This window comes from Aptenodytes forsteri, unplaced genomic scaffold (assembly GCF_000699145.1).
Source record: "Aptenodytes forsteri isolate BGI_AS27 unplaced genomic scaffold, ASM69914v1 Scaffold284, whole genome shotgun sequence".
Taxonomy (NCBI): domain Eukaryota; kingdom Metazoa; phylum Chordata; class Aves; order Sphenisciformes; family Spheniscidae; genus Aptenodytes; species Aptenodytes forsteri.
Genome location: NW_008794445.1, coordinates 1,410,754 through 1,423,869, shown reverse-complemented (window position 1 = coordinate 1,423,869; position 13,116 = coordinate 1,410,754). Strand labels below are relative to the sequence as shown.

The following is a 13,116-nucleotide window of genomic DNA, read 5'->3' as shown; positions in this document are numbered from 1 at the left end:
ATAAAGGAGGGAGGAGGAGATCCACCCCTCCACTTTCTCATCCCTCTTCTAACCCTTGTTCAGCTCCCCTGTAAAAGCAGTTTGGTGCCCCCAGCTGTTCACTGGGATGGGGTGGGAAGGGAGTGGGTGAGACACGCGGGGAGAAAAAAAAAATGACAGCAGCCATCATCCCAGCCATGAAGTCATGCATGCCCCGCCTTCAGCTAACGGCCTCGGCTGCAGAGCTGCTGCTGTGGTGGGAGGGGAGGAGGGACCGGAGGGTTAGAGTCGAGTAAAGTTCCCTCTTCCACTTCCTCCCTCCCTGCAACCTGCCGCTCACTGCAGCGCAAGGGCTGATACCCAAATTTGCCCGTCTCTCCCTGCTGTTCGCCTTGGCCTGACTTTCCTTTGCCCCAGGCGCTGTCTTCCTCCACGGGTCCAGAGCCATGCAAGCCATCAAGTGTGTCGTGGTGGGAGATGGGTAGGTACCCCACTGGTTTGCTGTGGATGCAGGGAGGGAGGGGCGGTGACAAGGGGCAAGAAAGAAGGTGGCTGCTTGGTGAAAATTCCCCAGCTTTGCTTCTGACCTCCTGCAGTCTGCGTTCCCTCTCTCTCTCGCCCTTCTCTCCCGAGGGCAAGGGACCTTCCTCTGGGAAGGGTGTGGAAGAGTGCATTTTGAAGGGCATCTGCAAAAGGGGCATGGAAAGTGGAGCAGGACTGTCCCACGCACAGGAGGTGGTGGTGTTGCTGCCAGATTCAACCTGTAGGCAGGAGTCAGATTTAAAACCTGAGAGGTGCAAGTGCTCTCCTGCAGGTGAATGACTTTCTCCTGCAGGTGAAAGCCATCTGCTCACTGGGACTGACTGGGAGAGGGCACGGCACTATGGTCCTGATGAGATGTCCACCAGTAGCTCTGTGTTCAGCTTTTCTCAGCACATTATCTCTGTATCGAGATGTGGGGAGACTGTTTGGCAAGGGGTTTCTGTGGGGACAAGAAGGAGGAGCTCTTTCTGCTGAGATAGGCACAAGTGTATGCCACTTTGGGAGTGGGAGGTAACACAACCTTGCCTTCACAGCATGATGGCACCACTGGCCATGCCCTGTGATCCCTGGAAATGGCCCGATCTAAGCCATCAATAAGTGAAGCAGTCAGTACTGCTGGGGGCAGGAGGGATGGGGTGGACAGGGCCTCTTCTTGCCCTGTGGGATGAGTAGATGCAGGGGAGGGAGGGGAGGAGCGTCCACATTTGGCACGGAGTAGGTTAATTCATTTCCCAGCTAGGAGCTGGCCAGACTGTTATCTGGGGCAGCTATCAGGTAGCAGATGAAGAGACATTTGCAGCAGCCCTGTTCCCCACAGTCACTTCCTCCTTCAAAACTCGCCCAGGGAAGAAGACATCTGCAAACATAACAGTACATGTTAGACATATTCTCAGGGGCTGGGGCAAGGGGACGGGGAGAAGGGACAAGGAAGGACAGAGCCCCAGATAAACACCATTACCTCTAATAAAAGTCCCCTGAAGGCTGCAAGCTAGAGCTGGATGAATAACTCCATTGGGCATTTATCTGTTGCCCTGTTAACCCCCCAGTTTCCCCCTCACACATTGCACCAACTCTGTAGCCATCCCTCAAGGCAGCATTCCCCTCATATTGGTGGCTAACCCCACAACACGTCCTGCTCTGAACCCTTCTGACCGCAACTCCTCTTAAATGTCTTCTGTCCCATCATTTAGCTTCTCTGTACACTGCACCTCCCTTCTCACCATCTTGCAACACAGCAGTCCAGTCATCCCCCCATCGCTCTGAGCTATTGGTTCACCACCCTTCACCTCCCTCCCAGCTATACCAGCCATGTCACCCTCCCTTGGCTCAACCTCACCAACCACAGGACCTTCTGCTGTCACTCAGCTAAGCCCCTCATGTTGCCCCATAGCTGTTCTGGCCCCATAGCCCCATCCATCACATATCACTGCCCCCTTAGCACTCCCTGAGTTCAGTCCCAGGAACCTGCAGGTGCCACTAACCTCACCTCTTCTCTCAATAGCTTTGTTGTAACCTTCATCCCTTCACTGACCCTTTGTGCTCCCCTCTGTTCAACCACACTAATTCAGAACCATCCCCCCTTCCATGACTGACCCACCCACAGTCCCGTAGGTCTCCTGAGCCATTACCTGTAGAGCTTCAGGAAGCCTCCATGGCCCTCCCTCAATATCTCTATGGTAAGAAGGAAGCAAGGGAGCTGGGGAAAGAGAAGGGACTGAGAGAGGAGGATCTAAGAAAGGGAGGTGGCAGAAGGAAGAAACAAGTGTCAGAGCACACCGAAGAGCTCAGTTTCCTCTTCAGCTGCCCCACAGTGCAGTGACTGAGGCAGGGGCCTTGTGACCAGGGCGAAGATGCCAGCTGTGCCTGTCAAGGGCACACAAAAAGGCAGGGCTGCACCTCTGCAGCAGGGGACTTTGCAGGTACAGCTGGGATGGTTGGAGCATCCTCAGCAGTGGGACTTCAGCCTTTCACCTGGGAAAGACATCTCCCTCATCCTGTGGCTGTGCTCGTAGGCTGATGAGGCGGGTTGCTCTCACCACCTCCATTTTACACATGCTGTAACTGAAACATGGCCAGACTTTCCCAGGCCACACAGGCCTGAGAAATAGCAGCCCAGCAGGAGAAGAATTCTCCTTCCCACACTTGTCCTGGCTGCTTTATCTTCTTCCAGTTTCTCTCCACTTCTTCTTTCCCTCACCACAGGCTTCACCTTGCCCACACCACCTTCTCCTCCCCTTGACAGCCTTACTGCCCCCTTTCCCACCTCCCTCACACCAATGCTCTCACCCAGTCTGGACTGTGCTGCTACCCTGGCTTATTTGCACTCCACCCTGCTGCAGCATGGAGGTGGGGGAGGCTGAGGAGAGAGGAAGCACCAGCTTCTATCTCAGAAACACCACCAGCAGCCTCTGTCAGCTACAGGGAGAGGCACCTTGCTGGCTGCTTACAGATCTCTCTGCAGGTGATGCTATAGCTTACTGCAGACAGGCAAGACTGGAAGGTGTTGTGGCTAAGTCCAGAAGAGGTGCTATCAGCCCCTGGCCACAGTGCCTGCAGAAGCAGGCAGGAGTGCCTGTGTTCAGGGGCTGTAGCTGGCTGTGCAGCTTTGTCATGGCACCTCCACACCGAATCAATACACCTACCCTGGCTGTGAGCGCACAGCACTGTGCATGCACTGGAAAATGGGCTCTCACCTCCATCTCAGAGTGGATGTGTTTTAGCTGAGTGATCTCTGTACCAGACCGTAAAAACAAGCCTTCGTGCTCAAAGACAACAAACATTTCTGGGTGACATCCTGTCTTTCTTCCTGCCAGTTGTCTAACCTATGATTATGCATTGTCTGGTCCTGTGAATGCGTTTCTGCTTCGAGGAGTCTCCTGACAGGTCTAGCTTAGAGGTGTGGAAGGATTGTCCCATCCCCATCTCACCCTAGCAAGACTGCCTGCACTACCATGACTTCCTGCTGTTTTTTCTTTCTATTCCAGAGCTGTGGGGAAAACCTGTCTCCTTATCAGCTATACCACCAATGCCTTCCCAGGAGAATACATCCCCACTGTGTGAGTAAAGCATAAACAGGTCCTGGTGTGGGTGGGAGGCATGGAAAGCAGGATGCAAAGGGGTGTAGAAACCCCTTGTTGTGCACTCTGAAGGCAGGGTTGCAATCTCCATGCCAGCAGAGGAAGGGCTGCCAAACCAGCGAAGGTGCCTCTATGCTTCCAATCTGTCACCTTTCACCAGAAGCACAAGTGGCCTTATAAAACCCTGGTATAAATGGGAAATTTAGGGGACACAAACCAACCCAAGAGTCTATCTGCCTGCTAAGTTTTCAAGTAGTAGATGGGGTCCTGCTAGGCAAAACAACCAGGCACCAGGCTACAAAAATTGGGCCAGACCCAAGAGAAGGCAGTTGGATGGACAGGGGTCCCCACTTCCTTCCTTGTCCAAGGCACCGGCTGTCATTGGAGCAGGCACTGATAACCCTGATGGTAAGAGTGCAGGGTTCAGCTCAGTGCCAGAGCGCATTCATAGAATGCACTATGAAATCCAGCGGATGTATGCGTGAGGCTGGGACAGACCTGCAGACTGTTGGAATACAGAGCAAGCTTAGGCTTGCTTTAGTTTGAGTGGTCAGATGCATTTGTCTCCCCACAGTGCATGGGGATATGTTTGGGGATGCATACCACATGTACTCATACCACACCACTGGGATGTGGAGTATGATTACACACTCCCTGACGTGGGAAAAGGAGCTAGGCACAGTGTGTCAGACTGCCAGGTCAGGTTCAGCTTCCTTGGGAAGGACAGGTGCAGGAAAACCTCAGAGCCTCACTTTTTTCTCCAGACCAATTTGCAACGGACATTGCAAAAAATGGTTGCGGCAGCAAGAACCCATCTTTTCTCAGGCTGGTTTGTGGAACGACACCATCCCTTCCTAGCATGTAGCCATGAAGTGGCTATGCATTTTATGTGTCACACACCATTTCTCCTCCTGTCTGAGGCTTGTGCCCAGAGACATGAAAAGGAGGCCATTTTGTGCTCCTGGACTGCATGGCTTATCTTACAATGACAGTGTATGCCGTGAGCACATTCCCAAGGTCTTTGTGTTGGTTCCTTCCTATCACTGGTTTCCCTCACCTCAGCCTGAAAAAAAAAATACCAAAAGGAACAGGAAATAAAATTTTCTAGGACAAGGGGAGGAACATCTCTATTCATTTAATATCCTTTTTTCCCATTAAGTCTTTGCTCCCAAGCATGCAATCCTGACAGCTGTTCTCAAATATTTCATGCTGCGTTGTCAAAGAGTAAGGGGACACACCTTGGCATATTGGCCTCAGTTCCCGCAGGGGTGTTGAGGAGTGCAGGGCTCTGGGGGAGCTACAAAGGCATGGGTTCTTCTTCACTTTTAAGAAGAAAGCTGGGTTTTAGAGCACAAAAGAAAGACAGGGGCTTGGCTAGAGCAGACACAGTTGTGGGAAGGATACTGGGGAAAGAAGTGGGAAGCTGAAGGGTTTATGGATCTGCATGCATGGTGGCAAAGGTGGAGCTGCAGCCAGGCACCTGTCCAGGACAGCTGGGTGATGGGGAAGAGGTTGATGCTGAGTGGGAAGTCCATAAGGTAGAGGTTCACAGGAAACCGGAATCACTCATGTGCGCTGAGAAAAACAATCACCACCCTTTGCTCTGGGGTACACCTAGTGAACCCCACCTACACTACTGGAAGGGCTCCCTCTTCTCCTATTTGAGCCATGGCCTATGTCTCTGCATTTCAGGTTCGATAACTATTCAGCCAATGTGATGGTTGACAGCAAGCCTGTAAATCTGGGGCTATGGGATACTGCTGGACAAGAGGATTATGACAGGCTGAGGCCGCTCTCTTACCCGCAGACGGTGGGTGATGCTCCATGCCCCTCCTCCCTTGTTCCTCCCTCAGATACGCCTCCATCCCCCACTGCAAAAATCAACATTTGTCATAACACAGTGACAAGACTGTTCCCATCTCTCTCTGCCCTTTTCTGGGAATACCTCTGTTGATATACAAGTGCCTTGAAACCCTAAAGGTAAAAGACATTTAAGGGTATTTTGGACCTTTATCTAAACTTTATTACTGGAATAACTTAGCAAGAAAAGTGAGATATTCAAAGAAACTTATGAGTCCAGCTGACACTGATTTCAGTGTGGGAAAGGTGCCCTACACAGCCCTGGTAAAAAAAACCTCCCCTTGTGAAGCTGAAGTGGCTCAGGGAATTTAGGAGCTGAGGCAGGAGCTTCTCACATTTCTGTGAACCCTGCTATTCTGGCTTCTGCTTTTTAAAAAAGATCTGATGTGTGGACATGTGTTTGATCTGCTGATGCCTCGACTAAGCCCAAGCCTCTAACAGAGCAAATGGATGCCTCTCCTCAGATACTGTGTTCACCAGTTTTTCACCACGTTGACAGAGTGATTTCAGGGTTTCAAGATCACCTTCCCTGGAGGATGTTGCTCCAAGCAGCCTCTTGGCAAGCTCAGAAAGACCCTGCTGCCTCAGGCGTTGGTCTGAAGGTTGCCATTGCAACAAAAAGGGCTAGGAATTGAGGACACTACTTGTTTCAGCCAGGTTCAGCCACCTAAAAGTCAGACACCTGCTGTAAGCTGCTTGCCTAGGCTCCTTCTGCAGTCTGTGCAAGCAGGCGCGTTTGTCAACAACATGTTTGCACCCACCCTGGGATACATCCCAAGGATAGGTGGAGGGACTGTTCTCCAAGGTACTTGGATGTACTCCAAGGTACTTGCCTCTGACAGTTGTAAAAGTATGGAAATGGATAGGTTGGGCCTGACACCCTTGTTCTAGCTAGGTGGAGTTGGATGAAAGAAATATAATCCTGAAGAGCTGTTTTGGTTTTGTTTTGTTTTTAACGGAAGTCTAAATTCTGCCATGCCGAGGAGAAGTGCTTATGTGGATAACTGAGACTCTGCTTCTTTTGCGTCCTGCGTGTGCACTTTTTGGGCTGAGCCTAGCTCTGTCTCAACAGCAGGCAAAATTATTCTGGCCTGAAAGCTCTCTGGTGTGCTGTGAGAAACGAGCAGGACGCTGTCAGGCCATTTCCCATGAGGATGAGTGTGCCTACCGCAAAAACCCCATCCTCATAGTTAAACGTTTGGCTTTTCTGATAACGGTGGCTATGGTTACCATGAGTCAGGGGAGCAAATATTCTTCTCTCCTCTAGAGGCGATAAGCAGCAGTTAGGACTGTGTTACATCATGAGAGACAGTTTTCCCTAGCATGACCCTCTGCTGCAGAGGGAGGATGCTGCCCACCCAGCTCTGCTCTCCCCTCCCTGCCTCTTGTCATGCAATCCCATGCTCTCATCCTAACTCTGCACCATGGTTGTATGCCTACAGGATGTCTTCCTGATCTGCTTCTCCCTTGTCAGCCCAGCATCCTATGAAAACGTCCGTGCCAAGGTGAGACAGAGTATCCTGGTCCTTCAGGAGTTGAGGAGGGTGAGATTGGTGGTGATCTTGCAAAGAGAGTGACTGTGGGTGGAGACTGCTAATAGGACGTCTATTTCTGGGTCATCTCAAAGAAGGCAGCCAACCCTATTAAAGGGCTAGTATTCATCTGGCTGGGCTAGACAGCTATGAGGCCACAGGCTTATGTTCTGATGGCACCTTTCAGCCAAGGCTGTCCCAGCACAGACACGCAGGAGCAGTCCATAGGATATGAGAAGCAGGTACCCACAGCCTTTGGATGGGAAGTGAGGGAAGAAGGGAGAGATGAATGGAGAGGAGAACAACATAGTATTTCCTTCCTACCACTTTCAGCTTCCTCCCTGGGTTTCAGGGAGCCATGAAGGGTGGAGAGCAGCTTGTGCTTTTGCTTAACAGAATTTGAGTTCCATGTCAGGGATTTTGCCTGTGGACCCAGCAACAGGGGCTGGTCTGGGCCAGGCTATAGTGCCCAACACTGGATGGAAGGGCTGTGAGGAAGGACAGGGTGTTAGCTATCTTGCTGACATTTTTTCAGGGGTGCCTCTTTGTTCCCTTGTGCATGCCTGTATGTGTGACTTCTTCTCACATCTTTGCCATTTTGCTCCCTTGCTAGTGGTTCCCCGAGGTGCGGCACCACTGCCCTAGCACACCCATCATCCTTGTGGGCACAAAGCTGGATCTTCGTGATGACAAGGACACCATTGAGAAGCTGAAGGAGAAGAAACTATCCCCCATCACGTATCCTCAGGGCCTTGCTCTGGCCAAGGAAATCGGTATGTGCTTGGGGCAACATCTTGGACCTACTGAAAGGAGAAAGGCAGAAGATAAGGGCTTCCCCTCAACCTAATGAAGCTTTCATAGAGGTATCTCACAGTGGTATCTCAGAGAGACACAGGAAGTCACATCAAAGGTCATGGGACAAAATGCACTTCAGGAGGCTCAGGAAGGAGGTCTGCTCCTTGAGGAAGCCTCAACCCCTCAGCCCTCTGTTTTCTGCCTCTCTCTGGCCACCATCCTACACACACACACAGAGATATACATTTGCACATTCCCCTCCCCTTTTACTCTGCTATTTCTATCTGGGCCAATATTTTTCTGTGAAAGCCACAGCTGCTCTGTGGGCAGAGGCCTCTCCTCCACATCCGGAAAGAGGCGGAAGACTGAGTTTTCTAACATCTCTCAGGAAGACTTGCAACTGCAGCTTCCTGTCCCTGCCTCTGACTACCGGGGCTTATACATGCAACCCCAGGTATGCGTGTCTCACCCCACCGTTCATCTCAGGGGCATCAGCTCCCTCCTGTATTTCGGGACAAGCACAAATGCCTGTTCCAGGTAATCTCTCTTCTCAGATGCAGCACGCAGAGGCAGCAGAGAGGGTGGGAAACACGGCTTGAGGGAGAAGTTTTCAACCAGGAGTTCAGAGAAGAGGGTGTCCGACCAGGATAACATAGCCAGCCTCACACGATGGCTCTGCTCTGGCTACAAGGGTGGAGAATAGGCAAACCCTGGTCTTGTACAGCTGGCAAGCTTTGCCCTGAAGTCAAGACTGCCCGAGTGAGTGAAGTGTGTCCTGACGATGCTTAATGGCTTTGATCACCTGAGCTGTGTTTATTCAATTCAGGCAAGATCCAGATGCCTTGCTCTTCAGCACAAGGTCTCTGAGAATTTGGGGGTACAGAGTCCCAAAAGGGAGGTGCCAGGTGATTTGAGATGCCACCAGAGGTGCTTGGCACTTGAAGCCTGAGGAGACTTGAGACCTCATCTCAAGACGAGACTCAGGGAGTGTTTAGGTGGTGTGTATGTGCCTCAGGACACTGTAAAATGGGCACTGAGGGAGGAGGGTGTTGTGGTTGTGAGGTGATGGGAGCCAGAAACGTACAGGCACATGCATCTCTTCCTGCTTGACGCGATCTGTGGTATTCCTCCTGCATGCTTCTCTTCTGAGGACCCTTCGCAGCAGACTCCTGGGTACCTCCACTGCCTACCCCAGTTCCCTTCTACCCCATTACAGCACCTGCTTTCCTCCTGACAGACTCCGTGAAATACCTCGAATGCTCAGCTTTGACGCAGCGTGGCCTCAAGACAGTGTTTGACGAGGCCATCCGAGCAGTCCTCTGTCCGCAGCCCACCCGGACAAAGAAACGAGTATGCAGCCTCCTCTAAGCAAGTAAGTCTGAAAGGATCCCTGGGAATGACACCAATGGCCCTTTCCTGCTCCTGAAAGGTCAGGGCTGCTGGGTTCCTATGACCTGCTGTGCCTGGTGGGATAGTTTACCCTCAGAGAGAGAGAGTGAAACAGCAGCCCTGCTTGGGGAAAGGACTGCTGGTATGATGGAGCACATGGACCCCTGAACCACTTCCCCCTCCTTGCTGCCTGCCCATGGGCAGGTTTGCCCCCATCTCCTGGTGCAGGGCAGCCCAGGATTTTCCACCTCTGCCCTCACAGAGAAGAATTGTCCGTCACCTTCTGCCACAGAAGGAACTGCGTCCAGGCTGCCCTGGGGATGACCTGCTGTGAGAGCTGTGAAGTGGCAGCCTTTGCCTATAGAAAAAAAAAAACAACAAACTGCTCCTTATTCATGGCAGTTGCCCAATGGCCCTTCCTCTTATCAGGCCCTGCTCACCACAAGGGGGTTTTTGTGTTGCTGTTCATTGGCAGGCAGCAGCTTCTCCCCCAGGACTCCTTTACTCCTCATATTGTCCCCACCTGCCCTTCCCCTTCAACTCAAGGCAGCAGAGGGAGGAGAGAGGCTTCAGGACGAGAGGCAAAGCTCGCCAGAGCCTGAGGAGAGAGAAGAGTGAGAGCTTTCTAGCTGGGACCCTGCCCCTTTGTTCTACCACCACCACCAGGGCAGAGGGAGGGAGAGCAGGAAAATAGCTGAGCTGGTTTCACGAGGTCTGTCGTGTTTTTGGCTACAGATCCCGGCCCCACCCTGATGCCAGGCTCTGCCCAGCATGCAGGAGAGCGATGGCTCCAACATCCCGGAGCTCAGTACCTTGTGGCGGTCACTGCGCTTTTTACTTCTGCTGGCTTGAAAGACTGTTGTGGGTCTGTAGCACTGGTTTGTCCATTTGCACAACTTCCCCACACTCACCCCACCCCAGCTGCCCCTTCCCTTCCTCACTGACCCCCGAGGTTACAACGTAGTGAATAAGACCCAATAAACAGATTGTACATTCTTGCCATGTCCGTGATGTGTTGCACCTCGGGGGGACACAGCCCTGAAGCAGTGAGCAACGGGACGGCTGGGGTGGAGGCACCTGCCAGCTGTGCCCCTCCTTCAGCAGTGACAATCCAGGCAGCGCCACGCTGAGCTTGGAACTGGGGAGCCCCAGCTGCTATAGGATGAAGAGATGAGCACCGAGTTGCTATGTTCTCAGCTGAGCCCCCCTCCATTCCTGAGTAAAGTGCAAATGTCGTGTGCCAGCCAAAGGCAACAGAGTGATTACACCTCGGCTTTTGTCCTTCCTCTTCTTAGCCTCCATGCGTTCAAAGGAAAAGTTGTCTCCCCTCTGAGACACACAGAGGATGAGATGCAGGCTTTGGGGTGCAAAAGAGAGATGAGATGCAGTACACCCTGGCCCAGACTCCTCTCTGTGGGGACTGCCCCTGCAGGTTGCTGGGGACACCCTTTCACCAAAACATTTCTGCATTAACACTTTAAGCTCACGTCACAGGTAGTCATATCGGTACTGGCACTCACTCACACTGCCAGGCACAGGCAGAGAGAGAACAGGAAGGGGGAGGGCAGGGGTGGAAAAAAAAGAGCAAGGAATGAGTCACCAGCCCAGACAAATTGCCTCCAAGTCACTAAAATTAAGCTGAGGAGAGTGGTCCCAGCGGTACTATGGATATGGCAGCTGTGAGCACCTGCCTTCCTGATGCATTGCAGGGACTTGAGAGTAAGAAGTGTTACAGGGTGGCTGCTACTGCCACTGCTTGCGGGAGGGAGGAGGGCTCAGGGTGCAATGATTGGCACCGCAAAATCCTGCAGTCCTAGGAGGGCACAGAGAAACTGTGGCGTTGAGCCAGCTTACCACTCCCCGATGCAGCACCATTTCTGAGTTTCAAAGGCTGCTTCCTGCACTGAGGAGGTGCATGGGTAGTGTCAGCAACAACCCACCACAGTGAAGCCCCTGAGGTAAACTGCTGCCAGGGCAATTTCTGCAAATTCAATTCATGGTTGGATCTGAGTAAGGCAGTTAATTCAGTGATATGACGCAGTATCCACTGATAATGTCCAGAGCAACCCTGGAGGACATCCTGTGGCAGCGAGTTCCACAAATGTCTGCATTGCACATGGGCTGCCAGATGAATTGCCCAAGCCCCATCCAAAGGTAACGTAAATTGTGTCAATGTAAGTCCAGAAGAGCAGAAATGAAGTCTCTGGTGTGGGCATATATCTGTGGAAAGGCAAAGGACACAAAGCCTTTGAGACTGGGATCTAGCCTCCCTTAAACATCCTAAACTTTACTCAAACCAGTGAATTCCCAGTGGGTTATTACTTCCTCTCTGGTTTTCAAGTCTTGGCTTTTACCTTCTCAGTCTGTCCTGTCCCCTATCACGTACAGCAGTGCAGAGAGGAGAGGCTCACCATGTGCATGAAACAAAATTCATGTCTCTGCCTACCTGTGGAGGTGCACAGGCTGACCTCTCCTTCCAACACAATTCAAGCAGTTTGCACAACCGCGTTGGAGCTGAGGCAGAGAATGGGGCAGGACTCTAAGCACTGAGGAAGCGAGCTGGAGGACCTGGAAGTTGTGATCCTATGACTGTGCTTATGCTAACAAGTCCTGCGAGGGGTAGCTGGTCTGGGTAGAGCTCTGCTGTTGCATGGCTCTGTTTCTTCTAAGACACGAGCTCAGGGATCCCTGCATGGTGCTGCAGATACCTGCCCTGCCATGACAAAGATAGCCACTGGGTGCTGCCCATGGCATTCCTTCCCCAGTGAGCCCTCATCTCTCCTGCATGTCTCCAGACAGCATTGTGGCCAAGATCTAGGCTAAGGCGTCCTGACAGCTTTGAAGCCCTGTACTGCCTTCACCTGTTCACCTTTGAGCAGCACTGGCTGGACATAAAATTGCTCAAGCAGGTTTGGAAGGCCAGGTTTTAGACCTTGGCTATGTTCTGCTCACAGAGATACTCCCTACTTCTGTTAAGGCTGGAATTGGCCCTAGGAGCTTGAATGCTCATAACAGCCATGCCAAATGTCAGGAGTGGGTGACTGCACAGCACAAGGAGTCACTGATGTTGGCTGCAGGGCAGGGGAGGGGGTGAGGACTACGAGGAAGCACTTTGTGCAGGGAATGGAATGGGAAAATCCTAATTTCCTTCCTGGGAGAACTGCTTACACAAAGGAGCTTAATTTCTTGCCCTGCCCCATTTCTTCTGGATCCACTCCTTGCAGCAGAGATGAAATCTGGTAGAAGAGTTTGGGGCTGTTGAACTGGAGCTTTTTCCAAAGAAAGTGCTAAAGACATGAGATTGTGCATGGAGCCAGGGAAGGAAGAGAGTTGAGACAGACAGCCCCAATATTTGCCCATCCACCCTCAGCTCCATCCATATGGAGGTGCTCGTAGGGCAGAACAGAAGGGAGAAGGGATTGTGTGCTCAGCATCCACCCCGGTTTCTGAGCATCTTGCCAGCCAGAAGGCTTTGCCGTGTCCCTGCAGCTCTGAGCAGCATCGGTCCTGCCTGCAAGATCCTCGGAACAGGAAGCCCCTCTCCTGTGTGCCCGTGGGCATTCACAGGGTGCTTTGCACTACCACAACTCCCCCCCGCTAGGGGAGCCGAGCCGAGTCCCCCCCTCCTGCCACGCCACTCTCCCACCACACAGCTGCTCTCTGCATCCCTCTTTTCTTTCTCTCTCTCCCCCCTCCACTGCCCCCAGCTCCTTTTACCGCGCTCCCCATTCCTCCATCCTCCCCTCCTCTGTGCTCCCCCTCTCCCCTTGCCCCTCTCCTGCACCTCCCTCTCCCCCTTTTATTCTCCATCCCGGCCTCTCCCCCCGCTCCTCTCCGTTCTCCTGCCCTGTCGTCCATCCCCTCCTTCTCCTTCTCCTGCCGGTGTTTCCGTGCGTGGCGCCCATTGGCTGCCGGCATCCCCCCCCCCGGAAGCGCCCGCC

The 13,116-nt window shown here is 52.5% G+C and overlaps 1 protein-coding gene across 2 annotated transcripts; it reads left to right on the top strand.

The window, feature by feature from the left end:
- Positions 1-247: 247 nt before the first annotated feature.
- Positions 248-10,170, top strand: RAC2 (ras-related C3 botulinum toxin substrate 2 (rho family, small GTP binding protein Rac2)). 2 transcript variants are annotated; one of them, XM_009289956.1, is made up of 7 exons: positions 248-460; positions 3,507-3,578; positions 5,292-5,409; positions 6,902-6,964; positions 7,605-7,764; positions 9,024-9,158; positions 9,911-10,170. In XM_009289956.1, the coding sequence occupies exons 1-6, from the start codon at positions 426-428 to the stop codon at positions 9,152-9,154; spliced, it is 579 nt and encodes a 192-aa protein (XP_009288231.1). In that variant the 5' UTR covers positions 248-425; the 3' UTR covers positions 9,155-9,158; positions 9,911-10,170. The 2 variants fall into 2 exon arrangements, with proteins under 2 accessions (XP_009288231.1, XP_019330378.1); XM_019474833.1 differs by lacking the exon at positions 9,911-10,170 and having other exon boundaries at positions 270-460; positions 7,605-7,768; positions 9,024-9,084.
- The last annotated feature ends 2,946 nt before the right edge of the window (positions 10,171-13,116 follow it).

Bases quoted from the DNA above. Each gene is read 5' to 3' on its own strand.
- RAC2 (XM_009289956.1), top strand. From the start codon at position 426: ATGCAAGCCATCAAGTGTGTCGTGGTGGGAGATGG. The intron at 3,579-5,291 runs GTGAGTAAAGCA...TCTGCATTTCAG, and splicing joins GGAGAATACATCCCCACTGT to GTTCGATAACTATTCAGCCA. The intron at 5,410-6,901 runs GTGGGTGATGCT...GTATGCCTACAG, and splicing joins CGCTCTCTTACCCGCAGACG to GATGTCTTCCTGATCTGCTT.